General features: G+C 69.5%; 1 protein-coding gene across 2 annotated transcripts; it reads right to left on the reverse strand.

The window, feature by feature from the left end:
* Positions 1–311: 311 nt before the first annotated feature.
* On the reverse strand, positions 312–23,836 carry ABCB6 (ATP binding cassette subfamily B member 6 (LAN blood group)). 2 transcript variants are annotated; one of them, XM_075001580.1, is made up of 20 exons: positions 23,787–23,836; positions 18,632–19,162; positions 17,031–17,168; positions 15,551–15,740; positions 14,917–15,003; positions 12,086–12,278; positions 10,956–11,077; positions 10,709–10,818; positions 10,129–10,194; positions 9,749–9,874; positions 9,569–9,645; positions 8,895–8,958; positions 8,379–8,464; positions 7,847–7,904; positions 7,280–7,384; positions 5,050–5,224; positions 4,682–4,794; positions 4,298–4,392; positions 2,119–2,187; positions 312–767 (listed from the first exon to the last, which is right to left on the reverse strand). In XM_075001580.1, the coding sequence occupies exons 2-20, from the start codon at positions 19,145–19,147 to the stop codon at positions 626–628; spliced, it is 2,532 nt and encodes an 843-aa protein (XP_074857681.1). In that variant the 5' UTR covers positions 19,148–19,162; positions 23,787–23,836; the 3' UTR covers positions 312–625. The 2 variants fall into 2 exon arrangements, with proteins under 2 accessions (XP_074857681.1, XP_074857680.1); XM_075001579.1 differs by having other exon boundaries at positions 14,911–15,003.
* Between the last annotated feature and the right edge of the window lie 1,753 nt (positions 23,837–25,589).

The following is a 25,589-nucleotide window of genomic DNA, read 5'->3' on the forward strand; positions in this document are numbered from 1 at the left end:
GACTCGCCCCCCTGGGCTGCGAGTTGGGCTCCAGCCCCGGCTTCAGGGAATGTCCCTGGCAAGAGGCAGGCCAAGGCCCCCCTGTGGGGTGGGGCTCACCGGCCATGCTGGGGTCTGCACGCCCTGGGGCTGCCTGGCCTCCACTTCTCTGGGGTGCAACGGGGGCACCCCCGGGAGCTCCCCTGCCAGGTGGCTGCAGGATTCCTGGGAGCCCCGCTGGAGCTGGGTCAGCCTCCACCCTGCCGGCCAGTGGGCTGGGCTGGCCCGACCCCCGCGACCCCGCGGAAGAGAGGGAGCCGGAGCCCGGAGCTGCCCACGAGCAGTTTACACGGTTCAGTAACAAGCCACAACACGTCAACCCTTAAACCTGCCCCTCGGGCGCCCCCCACGCCCGACCCCCCAGGGCATGCGCGGGGGTGGCAGCAGCTCCCTCCAGCGCTGCTGGGCACCTCACCCAGAGCAGCTGTGCCCTGGCGCTGCCCCCCAGGCCCCGCTCTCCGGCCCCATGGGCCCTGCTCCCGGGTGCCTGGCCAGGAGGCAGCTCCCCCACATGGGCAGCGCCCCCGGCAGGGACGTGCCCGCCCGGGGCCAGGGCAGCTCCGTGCCAGTCCCAGCGCTGCTGCGCTCACGGCCCCTTCCGGGCGGCTGGCGGCAGCTTCTCCGTGCTGCAGTCCTTGCGCTCGGCGTCCGAGTCATCCGCGTCCCCCGCCTGCTGCTGCTGCCACATGCCGGCGTAGACGCCCCCCTTCTGCAGCAGCTCCTCGTGCCTGCGGGAGAGCCGGGGCTGAGGGGTGCAGCTGCCCCGTCCCCCCCGCCGCACCCCGTCCTCTGCAGCTGCCGCCTGCCCGGCCCCATCACCCCCACCCCGTCCTCTGCAGCTGCCGCCTGCCCGGCCCCATCACCCCCACCCCGTCCTCTGCAGCTGCCCCGTCCCCCCCCCGCACCCCGTCCTCTGCAGCTGCCGCCTGCCCAGCCCCATCACCGCCCCCCGCCGTCCTCTGCAGCTGCCACCTGCCCGGCCCCATCACCCCCACCCCGTCCTCTGCAGCTGCCGCCTGCCCGGCCCCATCACCGCCCCCCGCCGTCCTCTGCAGCTGCCACCTGCCCAGCCCCATCACCCCCACCCCGTCCTCTGCAGCTGCCGCCTGCCCGTCCCCGTCCCCCCGCCCGCCATCCTCTGCAGCTGCCGCCTGCCCGGCCCCATCACCCCCACCCCGTCCTCTGCAGCTGCCGCCTGCCCGTCCCCGTCCCCCCCCCCGCCATCCTCTGCAGCTGCCGCCTGCCCGGCCCCATCACCCCCACCCCGTCCTCTGCAGCTGCCCCGTCCCCACCCCCCGCACCCCGTCCTCTGCAGCTGCCACCTGCCCGCCCCCATCACCCCCACCCCGTCCTCTGCAGCTGCCCCGTCCCCACCCCCCGCACCCCGTCCTCTGCAGCTGCCCCGTCCCCACCCCCCGCACCCCGTCCTCTGCAGCTGGCACCTGCCCAGCCCCATCACCCCCACCCCGTCCTCTGCAGCTGCCGCCTGCCCAGCCCCATCACCCCCACCCCGTCCTCTGCAGCTGCCGCCTGCCCGTCCCCGTCCCCCCCCCCGCCGTCCTCTGCAGCTGCCACCTGCCCAGCCCCATCACCCCCACCCCGTCCTCTGCAGCTGCCGCCTGCCCGTCCCCGTCCCCCCCCCCGCCATCCTCTGCAGCTGCCGCCTGCCCGGCCCCATCACCCCCACCCCGTCCTCTGCAGCTGCCCCGTCCCCACCCCCCGCACCCCGTCCTCTGCAGCTGCCACCTGCCCGCCCCCATCACCCCCACCCCGTCCTCTGCAGCTGCCGCCTGCCCGCCCCCATCCTAATCAGCTTCCACGTGCCTCTCCTGCCCTTGCTCTATCCTGCCCACCTCTGCCCTTCCCCCCACACTGCCCTTCCCCCGCTCACACCTGCCCTCCCATTCCGCCCCCTGCGGCGCTGCCTGGCCCTGCCCCAGGGTACGGCCCAGCCCAGCCCCCCACGCACCCTCTCTCTGCTGGAGCCGGCCCTGCGCGGGGCCCAGCCCAGCCCCACACTCCCCCCTGCTGAAGGGACAGGCCCAGGCCAGGCGGCGTCAGCTGGCCGCAGGCCGTTACCTCCCGCGCTCCACGATGCGCCCGTCCTTGAGAACCAGGATCTGGTCGGCGCTGACGACCGTGGAGAGCCTGGGCGGGGGGCAGGGGTGTTAGTGGGCAGTGACGGGAACAGGTGCTCAGTCGTGCGTGCGCTGCCCCGAGCTGGCACCAAACCCCATGTCTCCCGGCCGCCCCGGGGTGCTCCGTGGCCTTCCAGGCTCTGGCTGGGCTGGGAACGGGCGCCCCAACAGCTCAAGCCGCCCTGGAGGCCAATCCACATGCCCGGAATCCCAACACCCTGAGCCAGGCCGGGCCGAGCCGAGCTGGGCGATTGCCCCGCACAGGATGGACGCCGGACACGGGTACCAGAGCCGCCTGCTGCAGCCGCCGGCCCCACGGCCTTTGTGACTGGGGGGGCGCAATTCGATGGCGCTAACAGTTATCCCGCTCGCCCTGGTCTTAACAACCCTTCAGATGTTAGAGGCTGAAGGAGCTGCTCAAGCGTGTGCTTTGGGGGGGGGTCTGAGGTGCACAGGACGGGGGGACGTGGCTGGTTCTTTGGGGGGAGGTCTGAGGTACGTAGGACGGGGGGACGTGGCTGGTTCTTTGGGGGGAGGTCTGAGGTACGTAGGACGGGGGGACGTGGCTGGTTCTTTGGGGTGTCATCTGAGGTACACAAGACGGGGGGACGTGGCTGGTTCTTTGGGGGGAGGTCTGAGGTACGTAGGACGGGGGGACGTGGCTGGTTCTTTGGGGGGAGGTCTGAGGTACGTAGGATGGGGGGACGTGGCTGGTTCTTTGGGGGGAGGTCTGAGGTGCACAGGACGGGGGAACGTGGCTGGTTCTTTGGGGGGAGGTCTGAGGTACGTAGGATGGGGGGACGTGGCTTGTTCTTTGGGGGGAGGTCTGAGGTGCACAGGACGGGGGAATGTGGCTGGTTCTTTGGGGGGAGGTCTGAGGTACGTAGGATGGGGGGACGTGGCTTGTTCTTTGGGGGGAGGTCTGAGGTACGTAGGATGGGGGGACGTGGCTTGTTCTTTGGGGGGAGGTCTGAGGTGCACAGGACGGGGGAATGTGGCTGGTTCTTTGGGGGGAGGTCTGAGGTACGTAGGATGGGGGGACGTGGCTGGTTCTTTGGGGGGAGGTCTGAGGTACACAGGACGGGGGAATGTGGCTGGTTCTTTGGGGTGTTATCTGAGGTACATAGGAAGGTGGGAATGTGGCTGGGGTGTTATCTGAGGTACATAGGAAGACGGGGATCTGGCTGGTTCTTTGAGGGGAGATCTGAGGTGCACAGGACGGGGGGACGTGGCTGGTTCTTTGGGGTGTTATCTGAGGTACACAGGACAGTGGGAGGTGGCTGGGTTTTTGGGGTGTTATCTCAGGGGCACAGGACCGGGGGCACCCCAAGGCGGCGTGTGACAGCTGGCAGTGAGCACCGCCCCAAAGGAGCAAGTCCCCCCGCCAGGCGACAGGCGCAAGGCCAGCCTGCTGGCAGAGCCCAGAGCCACAGCCACCGACGCTACGTACGGGCTGGGCTGCGACCCGCCGTCGCCCCGTCTTGGCCTGGGTGTCACGCTCCCAGCCACGCCCCCACCCCTGCTGGCCAGGGCCCCACGCCCACGGGCCAGACACAGCCAAGCACCTGCAGAAGGGCACCCATGCCCCAGGCTGCCAGCTAACACCCGGTGTCCCAGCTGAGGCCCAGCTCTGGACCAGGCACGATGAAAGGGGTCTGGCTTCTCTGCCCCCCAGCCCAGCTCATGCCCTGGGCTCTTCATAAGGGCGGGGGGCCAGGGACAGCTGGACTCCCTACTCCTCCGAGGGCTTCGGGCAGAGCTGCCCCGCCAGGCTTCCCTGGCGTTCCAGCCTGCTAGCAACTCCACCCCCGTGACGGGGCCTGGGGCACCCCGCCCTCCGCCGGGCTCCAGCCCTTATCCCCAGCCACAGCCTCACGCCAGACAGACCCCAGCGTGGCACTAGGGGCAGAGCGCTGCAGGGAGCGGGGGGCAGTGAGGGGCACCTCCCACTCAGTGCTGGCTCAGGCGTGGTACTAGGGGCAGAGCACTGCAGGGAGCAGGGGGGGCACAGGGGGTACCCCCCATGCAGCCACATTCGTTACACCCCAGGGGAGCAGTGACACCCTGGGGAATTGGCCCTCCTTCCCCCAGTGCCCCCCCGGCGCAGAGCCCCTGCCCACCTGTGGGCGACGACAATGGTGGTGCGGTTGGCGCAGACCTTGGCCAGCGAGCTCTGGATGTTTCTCTCCGTCTCCGTGTCCAGCGCGGACGTCGCCTACAGAGTAAAGCATTACAGAGGGGGACGGCTGTGCTGCCAGGTGGTACCCGCCCTCACCCCGCTCCCAGCTGTATCCGCCCCATGCCAGGCTGTGCCCACTCTGTGCCAGGCTGTACCTGCCCCACGCCAGGCTATCCCTGCCCCGCTCCCAGCTGTCCCCGCCCCATGCCAGGAAGCTGGCAGAACCTGCCCACAGTGGGGCAGAGCAGGGTTGATGGGGGCCCTGTGGGAGCAGGGAGGCGGGTGTTGGCAGTGGGGTCACCGCGGGGCCGGGCTCCAGTGTTACCTCGTCCAGCAGGATGATCTGGGGGCCCTTGAGGATGGTGCGTGCAATGGCCACGCGCTGCTTCTCTCCCCCGCTCAGCTTCAGGCCGCGTTCCCCCACCTGGGTCTCGTATCCTGCGGGCGCAGAATCAGACGCTGCCCACGCAGGGCTGCTCCCTTCTCCCTGTAAGCCCCTCGCCAGGAGCACCCAGCTGCCCCCATGCCCGCCCTGCCCCATGGGCCCCAGCGCCAGGTGTGCCCTCCACCGGCTCTGCCAGGGCACTGGCCAACCAGGCCCATCGCCCCGCCGAGAGCAGCTGGCACCGGTAGCAGAGCTGGTTCAGAGGGGACAGCGGGGGGGTCCTGGTGGGCCCTGCAGGATGGACTCACCCTCGGGGAAGGAGAGGATGCGGTCGTGGATGTCGGCGGCGTGGGCGGCCTGGCGCACCTCCTCGTCCGAGGCCGTGCTGCGCCCGTAGCGGATGTTGTTGCAGATGGAGTCGTTAAAGAGCACGGTGTCCTGGGGCACCACACCGATGTGGGCACGCAGCGAGGCCTGCGTCACCTGCAGGGCAGCCCCGTCAGCGCCCGCCCGGCCCGGGCAGCGCCAAGCCCTGCTAGCAGCTGAGCCAGCTCCCACCCTCGAGCCCCCCAGACCCTGGACTCCCGGCCCAGAGCCCCACGGCACTCACTCGGTGAGGGCCCCAGCCACGGGGCCAGGCCCCCCAGGGAGGCCCAGTCTCAGGGACCTGTAACTGGGATCCCTGCCACTGGCTGCCCGCAGGGCACAGATGACGAACGCCACCATGACAGGAACCCCTTGATGTGGCTGCCTGGGCCCCCCGGCCCTCCCCTTCCCTTTCTGCCTAACTGAGGCCAGGCTGGGAGCCGATCTGCCACCTGACCCCTTCCCATGGCAGGCTGGGATCTGCCCCTCCCTGGAAGCTGGGAAAGCCCCTGTGATGGAGTGGTGGGGAGTGCAAATGCGAGAGTCAGGCTGGATGTGAGAGACAAGCAGAGCAGCTCCCAGCGGCTAAGGATGACCCTGGGGCTACAACTGGCAGGTAACACCTCTGCCCTGAACAAAGAGCAGGGAGGAGCTGAGCTGGTTTTTGAATCGGGGAACGGCAGTTAGAGGCTGGGGAAAGAGGAGCTGGAAGGCAGCCAGCCTGAGGAGGGGGAAGCTTCACCCCAGAGGGGCACCCCTCGGGGTCTTCTCCCCAGGACGGGTTGGAAGGACTGTCTCTGGCTGCTGTACTGTCGCTTCTGTGAGAAACTGGGCATTTGTTGGCTAATAAACCTCTTGTTGTACCTGCTGAGTGAGAGTCACTCCTGCCAGCGGACGGGGTGCAGTGCAGGGGGACCCCTGAACCCCATCACAGCCCCTCCATGCAGGCCGAGCCCCCGGGGCTGGGGACACCGACACCTCCTCCGAGCGCTGCCCCAGGGCGGGGGCTAGCCCAGGGGCCGAGATGCAGGCGGCCTGGCAGGTCCCTGAGTCCCTGTGCAGCTGCTGCTGGGGGGCCGCGGCATGGCTGGGCCTGCTGTGCCCAGAGCACCCTGGGGGACGGGGCTCCTGGCTGGATTCAGCCCATGGGGGAGCCCAGGGCTCTCACCCGCCCCGTAGGCCGGGCTCCCTCCTGCCAATGCGCTCGGCCCAGGCCCCCAGGAGGCGGCACCGTCTGTGCCCAGAGAGCACGTGGGCAGAAGCCGCAGCACAGGGCCTCCAGGCAGGAGCACAGAAACTGCCCCTTTGCCCCAGCTCCCCGCGAGCGGCAGCCAACAGGCCGGCCCTGCACCCGGGGGGCCAGACCAGCCAGAAAGAGCCAGCAGGGCCCTGCGGGTGGGTGGGGGAGGGGGCAGAGTTTAGATGCTCCGGGGTCGCCAGTGAGCTCCTGGGGGCACAAGCGAAGGCCGGGCGCAGGCCGGAACGGGACCTTTGCAGCTCGCTGCACGGGCCGCGCGCCGGTGACACTTTTAAAGTCACCAACAGCCCTGCTCACAGCGGCGTCTTTAACAACCCCGTGACGAGGCAGAGCCGTACCAGTCGGGCGGGGGCAGCAGCATCGGCTGGGCTCTTGTTAATCCACAGGGCCCTGGCTCTGAGCAAGCTCCCCGCTGCGTGGGGGAGAGGGGCTGAGCTCCCACCTCGTGTGCCGAAGGAAACCGGCTCACACGCCGCTCTTGGCACCCGTGCCGGTACACCCTGACCCGGGGATGTGGCCGGAAGAACGTGTTCGGATTTGGTGGGACTGGAGGGGACGGGCTGTGGCCCAAGGGAAGCGGGAGCGTGGGCGGGAGTTGCTGGTGGGAGGCCTGGCTGGGCGGTGTGGTGACAGCCGAGTCGGTGTGACGGTTTGAAGCCCTGTTGTGGACCACCCCAGTCTGGGGCTGGTCGTAGCCCTGGCTTATGCAGTTGGCCCTGGCTTGGCCCTCTCAGCGGTGCCAGAGAAGCCTCCAATATTACACCCTGGCAGGGGACTGCTGGGCCGGGACACCAGGAAAGCACCTGGGAAAGCAGCTGCCGATGCCACCACACGGTGGCAGCCAGCGAGACGGCAACTTTGTGCGAGAGCTGTGCCCTGGCTGCCCCTGACGGCAGCCCCCCGGCCCCTCTCACCTTGGAGATGTCCTGCCCGTCGATGCGGATGCAGCCGCCCCACACGTCGTAGAAGCGGAAGAGCAGGCGGATGACGGTGCTTTTCCCGGCGCCGGAGGGGCCCACCTGGCACAAGAGCACAAAGGGTGAGCGGGCAGAGATGCTGCGCCATGTGCTGGGGACAGGCGGTGCTGGTGCTGTGTGGACCAGCCCAAGATCCTGAGCCAGGGGGCCCCTGGTGTTCCCAGAAAAGGGAAACCCTGTACGGACCAGTCTGACAGCCTCCTGCAGAGCAGCACAGGGGGGTACAGGGAGATGGAGGGGCGGGCGGCAGAGGCAGGCTCCATACGGACCGGTCCCCGGGACCATTCTGCAGAGCAGTAGAGGGGGTACAGGGAGATGGAGGGGCGGGCGGCAGAGGCAGGCTCCATACGGACCGGTCCCCGGGACCGTTCTGCAGAGCAGTACAGGGGGTACAGGGAGATGGAGGGGCGGGCGGCAGAGGCAGGCTCCATACGGACCGGTTCCTATAATAGCCATTTGCCAATCCCATCTGCCCAGCTCTCAGGGCCAAGGTCCTGTTCTCACCAGGGCCAGGGTCTGTCCGGGCATCACTGAGAAGGAGACGTCCTGCAGGATTTCCCTCCTGGTGGGAGAGAGGGGTTCAGTGGCTCCTCCCCACAGCCTTCAGCGGGGGCGCCCGGAGCTGCAGGGCTGGGCCCCAGCCATTGCCAGGAAGGGCCCACACCCAGGTCTGGTACCCAGCATATACACACCCCATCCCACCGGGCCCCCATCCCCCCTTCCCAGCCGCCAGGGCCCCGCACCACACACTGCACTTGTCTCATGTATCTGCCACCCAGGCACCTGCCCCCTGCGCGCCCCACTCTGCCCCACACCCCCCTCCCCTTTCCTGCCCCTTGTGCCTCAATCCATCCGGCATCCCCCTGCCCCCCGTGCCCCACTCCACCCCTCACGCCCCTCCCTACGCCTGCCCCGCTGCATTCCCCCTCCACCTGCACACCCCAGCCCTGTTCCGTTTACCTAGCCTTCCCCCCAGCCCCGCTGCAGCCTGTGGCCTCCAACGCCGCCCACCCCGATCCCCAGGCTGGCCCCGTACCCGTCCACGTAGCTGAAGTGCACGTTCTCAAACTCGATGAGCCCCGAGCGGAAGTGAAGGGCCCCTGCGTTCACCTCGTCCTTCACCTGCCGGACAGACAAGCAGCCTCGCCGCCCTGCACCCACTGCAGCACCACCCGTCCCGGTGCCGCCGGGCCCCATGCCGAGCCAACGCACCCGCAGGGCCAAACCAGCTGCAACGCAGGGGGGTGACCCCCATTTTCTGTGGAACGGAGTAGCTGATCCCCTGGAGAGAGGCACCCACCTCCTGGGGGTGGAGCTGGGAGAAAGGGGTGGGGTAGGAAGTGGGTGGATGGGGTCCCACTGTCCTGGGGGCGGAACTAAGATCGGGGGCGGGGCAGTTATGGCACCTGCTGGGGTTGGAGCTGAGGGCAGGGTAGTTATGGCCCCTGTTGGGGGCGGAGCAGTTACAGCGCCTGCCGGGGTGGAGCTAAGATCAGGGGGCGGAGCTAAGATCGGGGGCGGGGCAGTTATGGGCTCCGCTCGGGGCACCCACCTCTTGCTCCTCGCTGAAGAGCTGGAACATGCTTTCCATGTCGATGAAGGAGGTCTGGATCATCCTGCAGGCACAGGGCGGGCAGGTGACGAGGGGGCGGGGCCACATGTCTGTGCCCCTCCCATTTGTGAAATACCAGAGGGGCTGATCTGCCATGGGGGCGGAGCTGCAGGTCTAGCCGGACCAATGGCCTGGTCTGGTGCAGCAGGGGGGCGGAGGTGCAGGTCTAGCCGGACCAATGGCCTGTTCCGGTGCAGCAGGGGGGGGGAGCTCCCAGACTAGCCGGACCAATGGCCTGTTCTGGTGCAGCAGGGGGGGCGGAGCTGCAGGGCTAGCCGGACCAATGGCCTGTTCCGGTGCAGCAGGGGGGAGGGAGCTCCCAGGCTAGCTGGACCAATGGCCTGGTCTGGTGCAGCAGGGGGGCGGAGCCGCAGGTCTAGCCGGACCAATGGCCTGTTCCGGTGCAGCAGGGGGGCGGAGCCGCAGAGCTAGCCGACCCAATGGCCTGTTCCAGTGCAGCAGGGGGGCGGAGCTGCAGGTCTAGCCGGACCAATGGCCTGTTCCGGTGCAGCAGGGGGGCGGAGCCGCAGAGCTAGCCGAACCAATGGCCTGTTCCAGTGCAGCAGGGGGGCGGAGCCGCAGGGCTAGCTGGACCAATGGCTGGCGAGTGTTACCTGTAGTAGGTGCCAAACCAGTTGAGTGGCGTGTAGAGCTGGGTGATGTAGGTGCCGAACAGGACGAAGTCGCCCACCTGCAGGGGACGGGGAGAGGCCCGTCAGAGCTGGGCCAGGCCCCCCAGCGCAGCGGGGCGGGGGCAGGACGAGCCGGGGGGGGCGGGGGCGGGGGCGGCTCACCTGGAACCTCCTCTCGGTCACAAAGTAGGCGCAGAGCAGGGAGCCGGCCAGCAGCCCCAGCCCGATGAGCAGGTTCTGCGTCTGGTTGAGCAGGGCCAGCGAGGCGTTGACCTTCCACTCCGAGACCTGCCGGGGCAGGGGGACACTCAGGGCCCCCCAGCTACAGCGCCCCCCACCCCACCCCACCCCGAGCCGAGCCGAGCCTGCCCCGCAGCCGCCTGCTGCGCACCCCAGGGGATGCGGCTGGATGGGACTCCTGCGGGGCAGTGGGGCAGGCAGGGGTCACACTTAGCCCCCTGGGGCATCCCCACAAGGGGCCCTTCTCAACAGTGTCCCCCGAGCAGGGGGTGAGCGACAGGAGCCCCCACGACCCCCAGCACCTGGTACTTCAGGATGGCGTCACTGAACCGATTCACTTCGTAGCTCTCGGCGTTGTAGTACTTCACCTGTCACACAGGGAGCCGGAGCTCATTCCCTGCCGCGCCCCGGCCCAGTCCCCCCCTCCCCGCCCGCCGGGTCACAGCCCAGTCCCCCCCTCCCGCCACCGGGCCCGGCTCAGTCCCCCCCTCCCCCCACCGGGCCCTGGCTCAGTCCCCGCTCCCCCCCCGCCAGGTCACAGCCCAGTCCCCCCCGGTCCCCCACCACCGGGCCCCGGCAGAGTCCCCCCCTCCCCCCCCGCCGGGTCACAGCCCAGTCCCCCCCGGTCCCCCACCACCGGGCCCTGGCCCAGTCCCCCCCTCCCCCCCGCCGGGTCACAGCCCAGTCCCCTCCCCCCCGCCACCGGGTCCCGGCCCAGTTCCGCCCCCCCTCCCATCCCAGTGCCCCGCAAACCCATGGCCCAGCCCCCGCTCAGCTCAGCATAAGGGTCCACCCCCCTTCCCCCGCTGGGCTCCCATCCCACCCTGGCCCCCCCGCGAGAGCTGCCCCAGTGCCCTGGCCCCGGCGCCCCAAGGCCGGTACCGTCTCGAAGTTGAGCAGCGAGTCCACGGCCCGGGCCTTGGCCTCGTTGTCGCGGGAGTTCATGTCCCGCCGGTACTTGGTTCTCCACTCGGTGATGACAATGGTCAGGGCTGCAGGGAGAGGGGGGTCAGGCGTCACCCCTGGTGCCCCCCCAGCACCCCTGCCCAGTGCACCCCCCAGCGCCCCGTCTAGCGCCCCCCCAGTGTCCTCCAACACCCCCGCCCAGCGCCCCCCACCCCGCACGCACTCAGGTAGAGGCTCATGCAGACGAAGATGATGAGGCCAAACCAGAGGCTGAAGGCGGAGCTGAAGTACACGATGCCGATGCCGATGTCGGCCACCGTGGGGAAGATGCTGAAGATGATGTAGCTGGTGGGGGGGAAGGGAAGGGTCGCGTCAGCTCAGGGTCACCCCCAGCGGTACTAGCGGACTAGCCCCTCCCCGATCCAACCCCCCCGCCCCCTCCCCGATCCAAACCCCCCCACGCTGATCTAACCACCCCCACGCCCTCCCCATCCAACCCCCCCGCCGATCCAACCACCCCGTCCCCTCCCCAATCCAACCCCCCACCCCTCCCCCATTCAACACCCCCCCACCAATTCAACCCTCCTGCCCTCTCGCCAATCCAACCCCACCACGCCCTCCCCGATCCAACCCTTCCCGCCCAGCCCCTCCCCGATCCAAACCCCCCCACGCTGATCTAACCACCCCCGCCCCTCCCCCATCCAACCCCCCACCCCCTCCCCCATTCAACACCCCCCCGCCGATTCAACCCCCCTGCCCCCTCGCCAATTCAACCCCCCCGCCCCCTCCCCCATCCAACCCCCCCGCCGATTCAATCCCCCTGCCCCCTCCCTGATCCAACCCCACCACGCCGATCCAACCACCCCGACCCCTCCCCAATCCAACCCCCTGCCCCCTCCCCGATCAAACCCCACCACGCAAATTCAACCCCCCCACCCCCTCCGCGATCCAACCCTTCCCGCCCCAGGGCCCCCCCCGGCCCCTCCCCGATCCAGCTCCCCCACGCTGATCCAACCACCCCCTCCCTGATCCAACCCTTCCCGCCCCAGGGCCCCCCCCCACACCCTCCCCGATCCAACCCCCCCACCCCAATCCAACCCCTCCCGCCCCAGGGCCCTGCCCACCCCACCCTCCTCCCCCTACCCTGAACACATCCCCCTTCTTATGGGCCCGCCAACACCCACCACCACTGCCCCAAACCACCTCCCCCCACCTCATGGCCCCCTCCACCCCCGCCCATCCCCGCCCACCCCTCTGCTTTTCCCCCACTGCTCCTCCTCCGCCCGCCTCCAGTGCCCCGCGGCCCCCCAGGGCAGGGGCGTGGGGGCCCAGGAGACCCCCGCCCCACCGCACCTGAGCAGGTTGTTGATGCTGCTGGTGCCCCGGTCCACGCTGCGCAGCACCTCGCCCGTCTTGCGCCCCAGGTGCCAGCGCAGGGACAGGCTGTGCAGGTGGGCGAAGAGCCGCACCTGCACCTGCCGGCTGGTGAACTGCTGCACTCGGATCCACAGGAAGGTGCGCAGGTTGCTGATGAAGCCGCTGGAGCCTGGGGACGGGCGGGCGGATGAGCCTCGCTCAGCGTCGGGAACCTGGGTACCGAGTCCGTCCCTCGCCTCCCGCTGCCCCGCGGGGCGTCTCTCCCTCTGCGCCGGGAAGTCCGTTCCCGGCACAGCTTCCCCCGCCTTGCAACGAGTCACACGCACCTCATAGGGCCGGGCTGGTGCCCGCTGGAGCTCTCCCCCGGGCTCGGCCCATCCCAGCGCCTGGGGAGGGTGAGAGGCCCGGAGGCCGCAGCAGTGGGAGGGAGGAAGGGCCAGCCCCAAGGAGAGGGACGTGCGGAAGGCCAGACGTACCGACGCCCGCGGGGGTCAAACACAAGCGCCCTCGGGGGGCAGAGGCAAAGCCCCAGCAGACGATGGACGGGGCAGCACCCAGAGGCTCCCGGCAGGGCCGGCGGAGACGCAGGCGAGAGGGCAGAGGTCCTGCGTGTGCCTGGGAGGACAGACTGGTGCAGATCTGCGCGAGACACACGCCCCTGGAAATCCAAGGGGGCTGGCAGGGGGACTGTTACGCGCCTGGATTTTTACACTGGGTCTCCAGGCCATCCGAACGCCCAGCGTGGCTACTGGCCCCAAACGTTGTCCTGGTGTCCAGAGAAAGCTGCTCATGCCCTGAATTTGTGTGCGCTACTTCTGCCTGTCACACACGCGGGCAAAGGTGAGAGACTGAGCTCTGCGGCAATGGTTGAGTGCCCAGCTTCACAATGGGAGGTGTGAGCTCAGCCCGGGCCAGGGTGAACGAACAGGTGCTCAGACACCGAATCCTGAGCTAAACCACAGGAGCAGCTCCACCAGAAATCAGACTGTCCCCTGGGATTCACCCAATGGCCGTTTGCCACCACAGCCCACCTGGGTCAGGTGGGGACGGACCCACAAGGGCCTATGGGAAGAAGACAGGGCTTTGTCACGGGACACAAGAGAAGAGAGAACCGTGACGTGGACTTGGAGGGTCCACCTTGGATGTTTGGTCTTCTGGTCTCCAAGGTCCATGTCCAGCATGTGGGCCCCAGCGGGCCGGACCTACAGTACCCCAGTGACTGAAACTGTGTGACCTGAAATGGACGTTCAGAGACTCTCAGGAATCAGCAGATAACAGCGCTGGCTGCACCAGTGGTTGTGGCTGACGGATGTGAAGTGTCGCTGTAACCATCCCTCTCTCTGACCCTGCTCTTTCTTTTATACTAAATCTTTAGGTATTAGATCTCCAGGACCGGTGGGCGTGTTGTTTGGGTAGGTCCAAGCATATATTGACCAGGGTCTGGGGCTGGGCCCTTTGGGGCTGGAAGAATCTGCGTGTTGTTGGTGAAAGAGGCTTAAGAGCCTCTCACCTGACGTTGGGGGCTGTCGGTCTGGGCTGGTGCAGCAGCTGGGCAGTCTGGGGGTTTGCTTGTGTGGCTCGGGCTGGCCGGGGGGCTGGCAGAGGCGCCGGGGTGGCCGGCTGGATTTGCCTTAGAGAAGGAGATCCCAGCCTGGGCTGGGAGGGGCCGGGTTTTTAAGCAGTTACCCCGGAGTGATTTCTCTAGCTGTGCCCAGAACCCCCGGCCTGCTACAAGGACCCTTGGGCACAACACCAGAGCACGGAGCCGCATGGGCAGTGCCCGGCTCCACCCCTCCCGTCTCGCTCACCTGACCAGAGAAGTTAGGGGGAGCACCCAGGGGTAAGAACAGCCGGACGGAGCGCGCGGGTGTTCGTGGGCGAGAGCAACGTCTCACGCGCGCGGCTGTAACCCCGACAAGTGTTTTGGAAACTGAGGCAACCCAGGGCCGCAGAACCGCGGCTCAGAGTCCGTGCGGGGTGAGGCTCCTCAGAGGCACCAGGGAAAGAAACCGTGTACAGGTACCTGCCCCCGCCTGGGAGCGGGTGGCCAGAGCCCCACGGCAGGGGCAGGGGCGCAGCTCAGCATCTCCAGTCGCTGCGGATTTGCAGCCGGGTTCTCGCTGTGCTGGGAACGCTGACCGGGGGTTCCTGGCGGGCGGCCGCGGCCGCGTACGCTGGGGGCTCCTTTGAACGTGGTCGATGGGGAATATTCATGGTGATGTTTAACCGAGGGGCCAAGGGGCAGAACGGGACGGGCTGAGCGAGCTGAGACGAGACCCGTTAAACTCATTCCGCGGAACAGCGTAACCCAGGGCCAGGCCGGGCTCTGCCGGTGCCCACACGCCTGCGGTCGCAGAGACGAACTGGCTAAGTCCCTTATCGGAAGGACCCCCACTCCCCCACTCACACCGCTAAAGACCAACCTGCTGACTGCTCAGGGGATGAGCTCCCATGGGGCAGACCCACTTCTCCTCCAGAGCTGGAAATGCTGCTACTGAAGGGGCCAGGAAGAGTCGCTGGGAACCCAGGTCAATGCCACCAGCTCTGCCAGACCCAGCCCTGGGCCACCCCACCCGGGCCGGGGGCTCGAGAGGCCCAGCCCGGGGATCTCCCACGGCCGGAGGAGGCGGGAACGGCTGGAGTGCAGGGCGCTGCTCACTGCCTGCTAGGGGCAGCATTTCCCCACCTCCACCAGCCCCCAGCCCCCCAACACCCATCCCCAGGGCTCACGCCCAGGCCCGCGCCCCTGCCCCCAACCCCATGGTCCAGCCCAGCCTGGAGTGGCCCCCCGCAGGTCCTACCAGCACCTCCGCCCTGCAGGAACTTGAGAAGCACATAGACGCAGATGGTCCAGGCGAGCGTGGGCCAGGCAGCCCCCTCGGCCAGCTCGTTCACTGGGGAGACGGGAGACCTGGCTCAGGGTGGGGGAGCCTGGCAGCACCGCCCTGCACCCAACACGCATGGCGCCCACCCCAGCTCCAGGCCAGGCAGCGAACAAAGGGGCTAGTGGGGGGCCCTGAATCAGCACCCCGAGCACCACGGGGGAGTGAGCCAGCCCGGCCCGGCCCCCAGCCCGAGCCCCCTGCCCAGCCCCCTGCCCAGCTTGAGCCCCCTGCCCGGGCCCCGGCCCAGCCCCCTGCCCAGCCCAGTCCAGTCCCGTCCCCATCCCGAGCCCCCTGCCCAGCCCCCAGCCCGGTCTGGTCCCCAGTTCAAGCCCCCAGCCCAGCCCGGCCCCCAGCCCAGCCCCTGACCCAAGCCCCCAACCCAGCCCGGCCCCCAGCCCGACCCCCTGCCCGGCCTGAGCCCCCTGCCCGGCCCCCGGCCCGGCCCAGTCTGGTCCCCAGCTCAAGCCCCCTGCCCAGCCTGGTTCGGCCCCCAGCCCGGCCCCTGGCCCAAGCCCCCAGCCCAGCCCGGCCCCCAGCTCATCCCAGCCCAGCTCACCGATGTTCTTGTAGGAGATGGGCACGAAGACATTGACGGCGCGCTCCAGCCCCATCAGCACCATGCAGAACACCACCAGGACCTGCAGCCGGCGGCTGCCCTGAGGCCACACGTACTGCACCAGCAGCCGCAGCTTCCTGCCCAGGCCCTGCCAGGTGGAGCGGCTCTGGCGGGAGCCTGGCAGGAGGGGCTGAGAGAAGAAGGGGTGAGCAGGGGGTGCGCCCCGCGGGGCGGGTCTGTCCCTTCAGCCCAGCCATGACCGGGGTGGGGGGGCCTGGCGCCGGGGGGGAACCCAGCAGCGCACGGGGGTACAGAGCGCCCCGGTGTGTGGGAGGGGAGGGACGCTCTGCGGTGCCAGGATCAGGGCTCCAGTTGCTGTTGCTCCCAGGGGTGCCGGAGGGGGAGCTCCGGGCAGCTGGCACCAACCAGCACCGTCTCTCGCTCGCTGCTCAGCGCTGCCCCCCTGCACCCCCAGGCCAATCCTGGGCCTGGAAACCCAGAGGCCCTTCCCGCCATGGCTCCTCTTCCAGAGCCCCACCCTGGGCCTGGGCCCAGGCAGAGCCTGCAGCTACCAGGGCTGCTCAGGGGCACATGGGATTAAGAGGCAGCCGGGGGCTGGCGGAGCAGGGAGGCACCGGGGTGGCCACCATCAGCAGGGCCGTGAGAGCGCAGCCCTTGAAAATAACCTGAAACCCTCCTGGCTCCTTTTGAGTCAGGACCCCAAGTTGAATGTGAAGCTGGATTTGGAGGTGGGCGTGGGGCAGTGCAGATAGAGTGTGGGGCTGGGCATGGGGCAGTGTGGCTGGAGAGTGTGGGGTGGGGCAGCTGGAGTGGGGGGGGCTGGGCATGGGCAGCAGGAGAGGAGGGGGGCTGGGCGTGGGCAGCAGGAGAGGAGGGGGGCTGGGCGTGGGCACCAGGGGGGCTGGGCGTGGGCAGCAGGAGAGGAGGGGAGCTGGGCGTGGGCGTGGGGGGCTGGGCGTGGGCAGGAGTGGGGGCCTGCGGGCCGTACCAGGACACAAGGACATCCTCGCCGAGGCAGGCCACACCCCTCCACCCCCCCTGCGGTCTATAGCATGGCAGCTGCACCCCCCCTGCCCAGGCCAGCCGTGGGGCTGGAGCCTAGCAAGGGTCCCTGGGGAGGCAGCTGGCTGCCCGGCTCAGGGCTGGGTGACGTTCCCGGCCTCAGGAGGGGGCTGCATCTGCGTGCCAAAGCTGGTGACCGGGGCTCCCTGCAAACCACTGATGGGCCCCGTCAGCCTCTCTGCCCATCCCTGGGGCCAGCTGCCCCCAAGCCTGGGGCTGGTTCACCCCCGGGGACAGGTCAGCTCAGTCCAGGCTGGGGCGAGGCTCCTTCCTCCCGCCCGCTCACCCCCAGGCTAGGTCCTCCCAGCTCCCTGTGCCCAAGCGGGGCCAGGTCGCAGAACCCACACGCCCAGCACTGAGCCGTGCCCCAGGGACGCCCCTCGCCCGAGGGACCCACCTGGCTGTTCTCCACGTCGCGCTCGTCCTCGTTCACCAGCAGCATGTAGGGCTTGTGGGGCAGCCCAGGGGCCTTCATCCCCAGCACGAAGAGGGCCAAGGTGCTGACGTAGCGCAGCACCCAGAGGCTGAACTGCACCTGCCAGGAAGCCCCGGATCAGCCCTGCCATCCCCACCCGCCGGCTTAGAGCCCAGCAGGACGGGACGCTTCCCAGGGCAGGACAAGGAGCCGTTCACCCGGGCTGGACGGGGAGGGGAGCTGGAGCCCCACGGGACCCTACCGCTGGCCCAAGCCTTCCCCGGGCGGGCTCCTTAGGCCCAGGGGTCTGGTGCCACGTGGGCGCCTCCGGCCTGGGGCCCGCAGCTGAGCCCAGCCCTGGCGCGCCGACCGACGGAAGGGCTGGGGCCCGTGACGAGGCCCTCGGGCCCCAGGAGGCGGGGAAGGGGCCATGCCCTGTCCTGGCTGCTCCCCCCCAGCTGGGCTCTTGCCTTTGTGTCCAGGGGGGTCTGGGCCCCGGGGATCACCTCCCTGCCAGTGCTGCGGGGGCCCCTGGCAGCTGGCCCACACTGGGGTGCAGCGGGGGGTCCTCTAGAAGCTCACCTCGCGGCTGGTGTGGGGAGCCGGGGCCCACCCCAGAGGGATTTGTGGTGACCAGGCCCTGAGATGGCTGAAGGGGGGCACTGGACCTAAAGCCCCCATGCTCCTGGGTACCAGCCCCCTCGGCACAGCAGGACTAGGGAGATGGGACAGACACCCCGACCCCCAGCGGGGGGAACTGCGGCACCCCCCTGCCTCTGGGCACAGAGGGGAACAGGCACCCTGCAGGGAAGGGGACCCCATGTCCAGCCCCAGGGACCCAGAAAGCAGCTCAGCTCCCCCAACCTCCCGGCAGTGACTCAGCAAAACAGCCAGCTGGGCCCTGCCCCACGTGCCTGCCCCCCCGCCAGCTCCACCCTGCGTGACTCAGCAGAGGCCCAGCGTGGGGCAGAGAAACAGGGCTGCCTCCCCCGGGGCAGCTGTTGTGGCTGCCGTGGGTGGAGTAACGCCCCGGGGGGGGGTAAAGGCCAGGGGGGGGTTAACGCCCCGGGGGGGCAGGTAAATGCCGGGGGGGGAGGAGGCGGGGGCAGGAGCTGGGCGAGTGCCAGGGGCCAAGTTACAACCAGCACAGACAGGAAAGCAGGACAAACTCCAGGCCGGGAGACAGCCTTGCTGGCATCGTCAGCGGCCCTGGCACTCGGGGCCCGCCAGCCCGAGCCGGGCACGGCCCTGTGGCAGAGGCTGGAGTCAGACTGGAATTAACAGCTCCCAGCTGCCCTTGCACAACTGGCCCATGCCGCAGCCCCCCATAGTACTGCCTGTGACCACCCCGCACCCCCACTGCCAGCTGGCTGGGACGAGGCAAGTTGTGAGCAGCCGGCCAGGCGATCCTTCAGGCTCGGCACCGGCTGGGCTGGACAGGCCCCGTGGGCCGGCGTTAGGGGCTGCTCCAGGCCAGGGGTACGACTGTTGGGCTCACAGGGCTCTGCTCTGCAGTGCCGCGGGGCCCTGCTCCCGTCCCCCCTGGGGTACAGCCCCACGAGAGCCCCCGGCTCCCCACCTACCTTCTGGTGGGCGTCTGCCAGGGCCCACCACCAAAGTGGGCTCCTCCAGGACACCAGGGCCAGGTTCTCGGCGGCGAAGGCCAGCGCCCAGAAGAGCAGCAGGACGGTGCCATGGCCCCTGGTCCTGTCCTGGGCCAGCACCCGGGTGTGCTCCAGCCGCAGCAGGCCGAGGGTGCAGCCCCAGCCGGCGGCCGAGAGGCAGCCGTACAGCACCACGTAGCCGTGCAGGGGGCCCGGCTCCAGCGCCTGCCACAGGAGAGCGCCCAGGGGCTGCACCGCCAGCAGCAGGGAGAGCAGCAGCTGCCCGCGGTAGAGGCGGGAGCGGGGGACGTGCTTGGGCTCCATGGCACGGCCGAAGCGGGCGTAGCAGGCCAGCTGCAGGGCCCCCAGCAGCAGGCAGAGGCTCAGCAGCGCCGTGGGCACCAGCGTGAAGTAGAAGCAGGGGGAGAGCCCCTGCTGCGTCCAGGCCTGCGAGATGCTGCTGTTGGCTTCGCAGTAGCTGCCCAGGGCCCCCATCCTGCCGGCGAGAGGCTGCGGAGACAACGGCACAGAGCACAGCTCAGCGCGGGCCTGGCACTGGCACACGGCACCACCCGCCGGCCTCGGCTGTCCACCGCCCCATCCACTGGCCCTCACCAGCCCCCGCCGGCCCTCACCACCCCCCGCCGGCCTCGGCTGTCCACCGCCCCATCCTCTGGCCCTCACCAGCCCCCGCCGGCCCTCACCACCCCCCGCCGGCCTCGGCTGTCCACTGCCCCACCCGCCGGCCCTCACCAACACCCGCCGGCCCTCACCACCCCCCGCCGGCCTCGGCTGTCCACTGCCCCACCCGCCGGCCCTCACCAACACCCGCCGGCCTCGGCTGTCCACCGCCCCACCCGCCGGCCCTCACCACCCCCCGCCGGCCTCGGCTGTCCACTGCCCCACCCGCCGGCCCTCACCACCCCCCGCCGGCCCTCACCAACACCCGCCAGCCTCGGCTGTCCACCGCCCCATCCCCTGGCCCTCACCAACACCCGCCGGCCCTCACCACCCCCCGCCGGCCTCGGCTGTCCACTGCCCCACCCGCCAGCCCTCACCACCCCCCGCCGGCCCTCACCACCCCCCGCCGGCCTCGGCTGTCCACTGCCCCACCCGCCAGCCCTCACCACCCCCCGCCGGCCCTCACCACCCCCCGCCGGCCTCGGCTGTCCACTGCCCCACCCGCCGGCCCTCACCATCCCCCGCCGGCCCTCACCATCCCCCGCCGGCCTTGGCTGTCCACTGCCCCACCCGCCGGCCCTCACCAACACCCGCCGGCCTCGGCTGTCCACCGCCCCACCCGCTGGCCCTCACCACCCCCCGCCGGCCCTCACCACCCCCCGCCGGCCTTGGCTGTCCACTGCCCCACCCGCCGGCCCTCACCACCCCCCGCCGGCCCTCACCATCCCCCGCCGGCCTTGGCTGTCCACCGCCCCACCCGCCGGCCCTCACCATCCCCCGCCGGCCCTCACCATCCCCCGCCGGCCTTGGCTGTCCACTGCCCCACCCGCCGGCCCTCACCAACACCCGCCGGCCTCGGCTGTCCACCGCCCCACCCGCTGGCCCTCACCACCCCCCGCCGGCCCTCACCACCCCCCGCCGGCCTTGGCTGTCCACTGCCCCACCCGCCGGCCCTCACCACCCCCCGCCGGCCCTCACCATCCCCCGCCGGCCTTGGCTGTCCACCGCCCCACCCGCTGGCCCTCACCATCCCCCGCCGGCCCTCACCACCCCCCGCCGGCCTCGGCTGTCCACCGCCCCACCCGCTGGCCCTCACCAGCCCCCGCTGGCCTTGGCTGTCCACCGCCCCACCCGCTGGCCCTCACCAGCCCCCGCCGGCCTTGGCTGTCCACCGCCCCACCCGCTGGCCCTCACCATCCCCCGCCGGCCCTCACCACCCCCCGCCGGCCTCGGCTGTCCACCGCCCCACCCGCTGGCCCTCACCAGCCCCCGCTGGCCTCGGCTGTCCACTGCCCCACCCGCCGGCCCTCACCATCCCCCGCTGGCCTTGGCTGTCCACCGCCCCACCCGCTGGCCCTCACCATCCCCCGCCGGCCCTCACCATCCCCCGCCAGCCTTGGCTGTCCACCGCCCCACCCGCTGGCCCTCACCATCCCCCGCCGGCCCTCACCACCCCCCGCCGGCCTCGGCTGTCCACTGCCCCACCCGCTGGCCCTCACCACCCCCCGCCGGCCCTCACCACCCCCCGCCGGCCTCGGCTGTCCACTGCCCCACCCGCTGGCCCTCACCACCCCCCGCCGGCCCTCACCATCCCCCGCCGGCCTCGGCTGTCCACCGCCCCATCCACTGGCCCTCACCAACACCCGCCGGCCCTCACCAACACCCGCCGGCCTCGGCTGTCCACTGCCCCACCCGCTGGCCCTCACCACCCCCCGCCGGCCCTCACCACCCCCCGCCGGCCTCGGCTGTCCACTGCCCCACCCGCCGGCCCTCACCATCCCCCGCTGGCCTTGGCTGTCCACCGCCCCACCCGCTGGCCCTCACCATCCCCCGCCAGCCTTGGCTGTCCACCGCCCCACCCGCTGGCCCTCACCATCCCCCGCCGGCCCTCACCACCCCCCGCCGGCCTCGGCTGTCCACCGCCCCACCCGCTGGCCCTCACCAGCCCCCGCTGGCCTTGGCTGTCCACTGCCCCACCCGCCGGCCCTCACCATCCCCCGCCGGCCCTCACCAGCCCCCGCCGGCCTCGGCTGTCCACTGCCCCACCCGCCAGCCCTCACCACCCCCCGCCGGCCTCGGCTGTCCACCGCCCCACCCGCCAGCCCTCACCACCCCTGGCCGGCCTCAGCTGTCCACCGCCCCACCCACCGGCCCTCACCACCCCCCGCCGGCCCTCACCACCCCCCGCTGACCTCAGCCCATACTGCTGCCCACTCACCCACCCACACCACTGCCACACCCCCACCCACATCGCCATCCACTGGCCCATACAGACGGGTGTGTGAGCACCACGGCATGGAGGTGTGTAAATACACACTGATGAGCCAGCAGAGACACGTGAGCACGCCTGGTAACGAGGTGTGCAAACACACACTTGTGGCTGTGCCCTTGCACACTGACTGCTGCAGAGTAGTGCAAGAACACACGTGCACTGAGGGGTGCAAACACACACCAGCCTGCCTGTGCAGAGCCCCGATGTGAGCACGCACACGCCCACTCCCACACACACGCAGCCTCTCTCCCGGGGAGGTTTTCCTACCACACTCATCACCCTGGCAACGCAGCCCCAGGAGATGCACGTGCGTGGCACAACAGCACCAGCACCAGCACCTCTCGGCCAGCGTGCCTGGCAGGGGCAGGGAGGGAACCGGGTCCCTGGCCTGCCTCCCGCCCCACAGGCATCCTGCAGAGATCATGGCCCAGCCCCCTCTGAAAGCTGGGGAGTGACCAGTTATCCAGCTTCCCCAGCTGGGCACATCCCCACACTGGGCCAGGGTAGGGCAGCCAGGCTGCTGGCTGAGTACCAACCCCCAGCTCTCTGCCCCGTTCCCCAGAGCAACAGCACGAAGGCGGGCGGGCAACGCAAAAGCAAGCGCATGGCAGCCCCTCGCAGCGCTGCGGGGCAGAGTGCCAAGGGAACCGACCGACCGCTCCCAGGGCCAATTTCCACTCAGGCACCAGGCACCGGGCTGGCTCTCGCACGCTGTCCCGTCAGGAGCACGGGCAAGAGACACCCGGGGTTTTAAGTGGCCTCACGCGCTGTCCTGGCGCTGGTAACTGCTCCAAACCAAACCCATGCAACCCACCAGGGCACAGTCCTGCCCCGCACTCAGCCCACGGTACCCCGGCCCGCTACCCGAGAACAACGTGGCTGGGAAGGGAGGCCAGGCCAGGCCGGGCACCTGTCACCAGCCCTGCAAGGACGTGCAGCTGATCACTCGCAGGTCCCTGGCTGCGCCAGCCTCTGCACCGCGCCAGGCTCCCCCCGAGAACTGCGTCGAGCCCGGCCAGAGTGAGCTGGCAGCAGCCTGCAGCCGAGCGCCAGGGGGCACGGCCAGGCGCTCGGGGGGAGATTCCACACTGGCCAGGCCAAGGCCCCAGCGCTGTGGGGGGCAGGGCGGGGCGAGCTGTGCCCTGGGGGTCCCAGTCCCCTTGGCACCCCTAGGAAGCCCATAATCACTGTGCACATGGGCACGGAGAGCGTCCGGGGACCCAGGGGAGCCCCGAGGGTGAGCACAGGCCGGGCCCCAGCACAGCCAGACCGGGCCCCCCTCCCCTGCCCCACAACGGGGACCGCCCCCCATAGCCCCCAGCCCCGCACGGGGACCGGCCCCATTCTCCCCTACCCCACAACGGGGACCGCCCCCATAGCCTCCAGCCCCACACAGGGACCGGCCCCCTTCTCCCCTGCCCCAAAATGGGAACAGCCCCCAGCCTCGCACGGGGACCGGCCCTCCCCCGCCCCACAATGGGGATCACCCCCATAGCCCCCAGCCCCGCACGGGGACCGGCCCCCTTCTCCCCTGCCTCCCTGCCCCACACTGGGAACCGCCCCCATAGCCCCCCTGCCCCACGGGAGGACCGGCCAGACCCTCTCTAGCCCCACACTGGGGACCAGACCCCCTCTCCAGCCCCACACTGGGGACCAGACCCCCTCTCCAGCCCCACACTGGGGACCGCCCCCCATGGCCCCCAAGCCCCATACCGGGGACCGGCCCCCCCTCCAGCCCCACGGGAGAACCAGCTTCCTCAGTCTCCCCTGCCCCACAATGGAGACCGCCCCCCATAGCCCCCAGCCCCGCACGGGGCCGGCCCCCTTCTCCCCTGCCCCACACTGGGGACCGCCCCCCATGGCCCCCAGCCCCATACCGGGGACCGGCCCCCCCTCCAGCCCCACGGGAGAACCAGCTCCCCCAGTCTCCCCTGCCCCACAATGGAGACCGCCCCCCATAGCCCCCAGCCCCGCACGGGGACCGGCCCCCTTCTCCCCTGCCCCACACTGGGGACCGCCCCCCATGGCCCCCAGCCCCATACCGGGGACCGGCCCCGCCTCCAGCCCCACGGGAGAACCAGCTCCCCCAGTCTCCCCTGCCCCACACTGGGAACCGCCCCCCATGGCCTCCTGCCCCACACCGGGGACCGCCCCACGCGAGCACCAACTCCCCCCACTCACCTGCCCTGTCCCGGGCCCCGCTCCGGCTACAGCCCAGCTGCGCACACCGCGGCGCGGCCCTGCCGGCTCCCGCTGGGTCCTAGTGCCCGTCACATGCCAGGCGCGGCGCACGCCGCACCGCCCCCCGTCCCGGGACTGGACCCCCCCCAAGCTCTCCGTGCAGATACACCTGGACTGACCCCCCCACGGTGTCCCCGCCCCAGTCTCCCGAGTCCCTGCGCCTTCTGCCAAGACACCAACCTCCTGATCCCACGTGTACCCCACATCCCTGCCCAGGGGGTCCTGGGAGATCTCAGATCCCACTGACCCCCCCGTACCCCACGGGGCCCCAGGCCCCGGCCCTACAACTTCCTCCAGGGACTCCCAGGGACCTCCCGCAGGCAATGGACCAGACTCCGGGTAGGTGGGTTCATGTCATCCCATCCCCCCAAACTTACTTCCACTCTGCTTAGGGATGGCAGCAGGTTTGCCCTCACCCTGGGCTGGTGGGGGGTGGGAGGGTGGCAGCAAGGCCCCCCCAGCACAGGACAGGGGATGAAGGGGCCAGCACTGGGGCCCTGACCACAGCCTCCTTCAGCGCGCCGAGGGCCTCTTGGCACTGCTCGGTCCAGACCACCTTGTCAGGCTTTCCCTTCTTACACAGCTCCGTGAGGGGGGCTGCGATGGAGCTAAAGTGGGGCACAAACCTCCGGTAGTACCCCGCCATCCCAATGAAGGCCTGGACCTGCTTCTTAGTCTGGGGTGTTGGCCAATCTCTGACAGCCTCCACTTTAGCTGGCTCTGGCTTTAAGCAGCCGCTGCCCACCTTATGGCCCAGGTAGGTCACCTCAGCCATTCCCACCTTGCACTTCCCTGCTTTTCATAGACTTCATAGGTCATTGAGTCCAGCCCCCTGCCCAAAACGGGATCAACCCCCAACTAAATCCTCCCAGCCGGGACTTTGTCAAGCTGGGACTTAAAAACTTCGAGGGACGGAGAATCCACCACCTCTCTAGGCAACGCATTCCAGTGCTTCACCACCCACCTGGGGAAAGAGTTTTTCCTAATATCCAACCTACACCTCCCGCTCTTCAACTTCAGACCATTGCTCCTTGTTCTGCCATCTGACACCACTGAGAACAACCTCTCTCCAGACTCTTTAGAGCTCCCCTTCAGGAAGTTGAAGGCTGCTATCAAATCACCCCTCAGTCTTCTCTTCTGTAAACTAAATAAACCCAAATCCCTCAGCCTCTCCTCATAGGTCTTGTGCTCCAGCCCCCTAAGCATTTTTGTTGCCCTTTGCTGAACCTGCTCCAGCAAATCCACATCCTTTTTATACTGGGGGCCCAGAACTGGATGCAGTACTGCAGATGTGGCCTCACCAGCACTGAGTAGAGGAGAATAATAACTTCTCTAGATCTGCTGAAAATGTTCCTCCTAACGCACCCAACATGCCATCAGCCTTCTTGGCTACCAGGGCACACTGTTGGCTCGTATCCAGCCTCTCATCCACTCTAGCCGCCAGGTCCTTTTTTGCTACACTGCTACTCAGCCAGTCAGTCCCCAGCCTGTAACAATGCTTGGGATTCTTCTGTCCCAAGTGCAGGACTCTGCACTTCTCCCTGCTGAACCTCATCGAATTTCCTTTGGCTCAGTCCTCCAATTTATCTAGGTCACTCTGGACCCCATCCCTACCCTCCAACATATCTACCTCACCCCCTAGCTTAGTGTCATCTGCAGATTTGCTGAGGTGCCATCCATCCCCTCATCCAGGTCGTTGATGAAGATGCTGAACAGAACAGGTCCTAGAACCGATCCTTGGGG

The sequence above is a fragment of the Carettochelys insculpta genome, chromosome 8 (genome assembly GCF_033958435.1).
Source record: "Carettochelys insculpta isolate YL-2023 chromosome 8, ASM3395843v1, whole genome shotgun sequence".
In the NCBI taxonomy this organism is placed as follows: Eukaryota; Metazoa; Chordata; order Testudines; family Carettochelyidae; genus Carettochelys; species Carettochelys insculpta.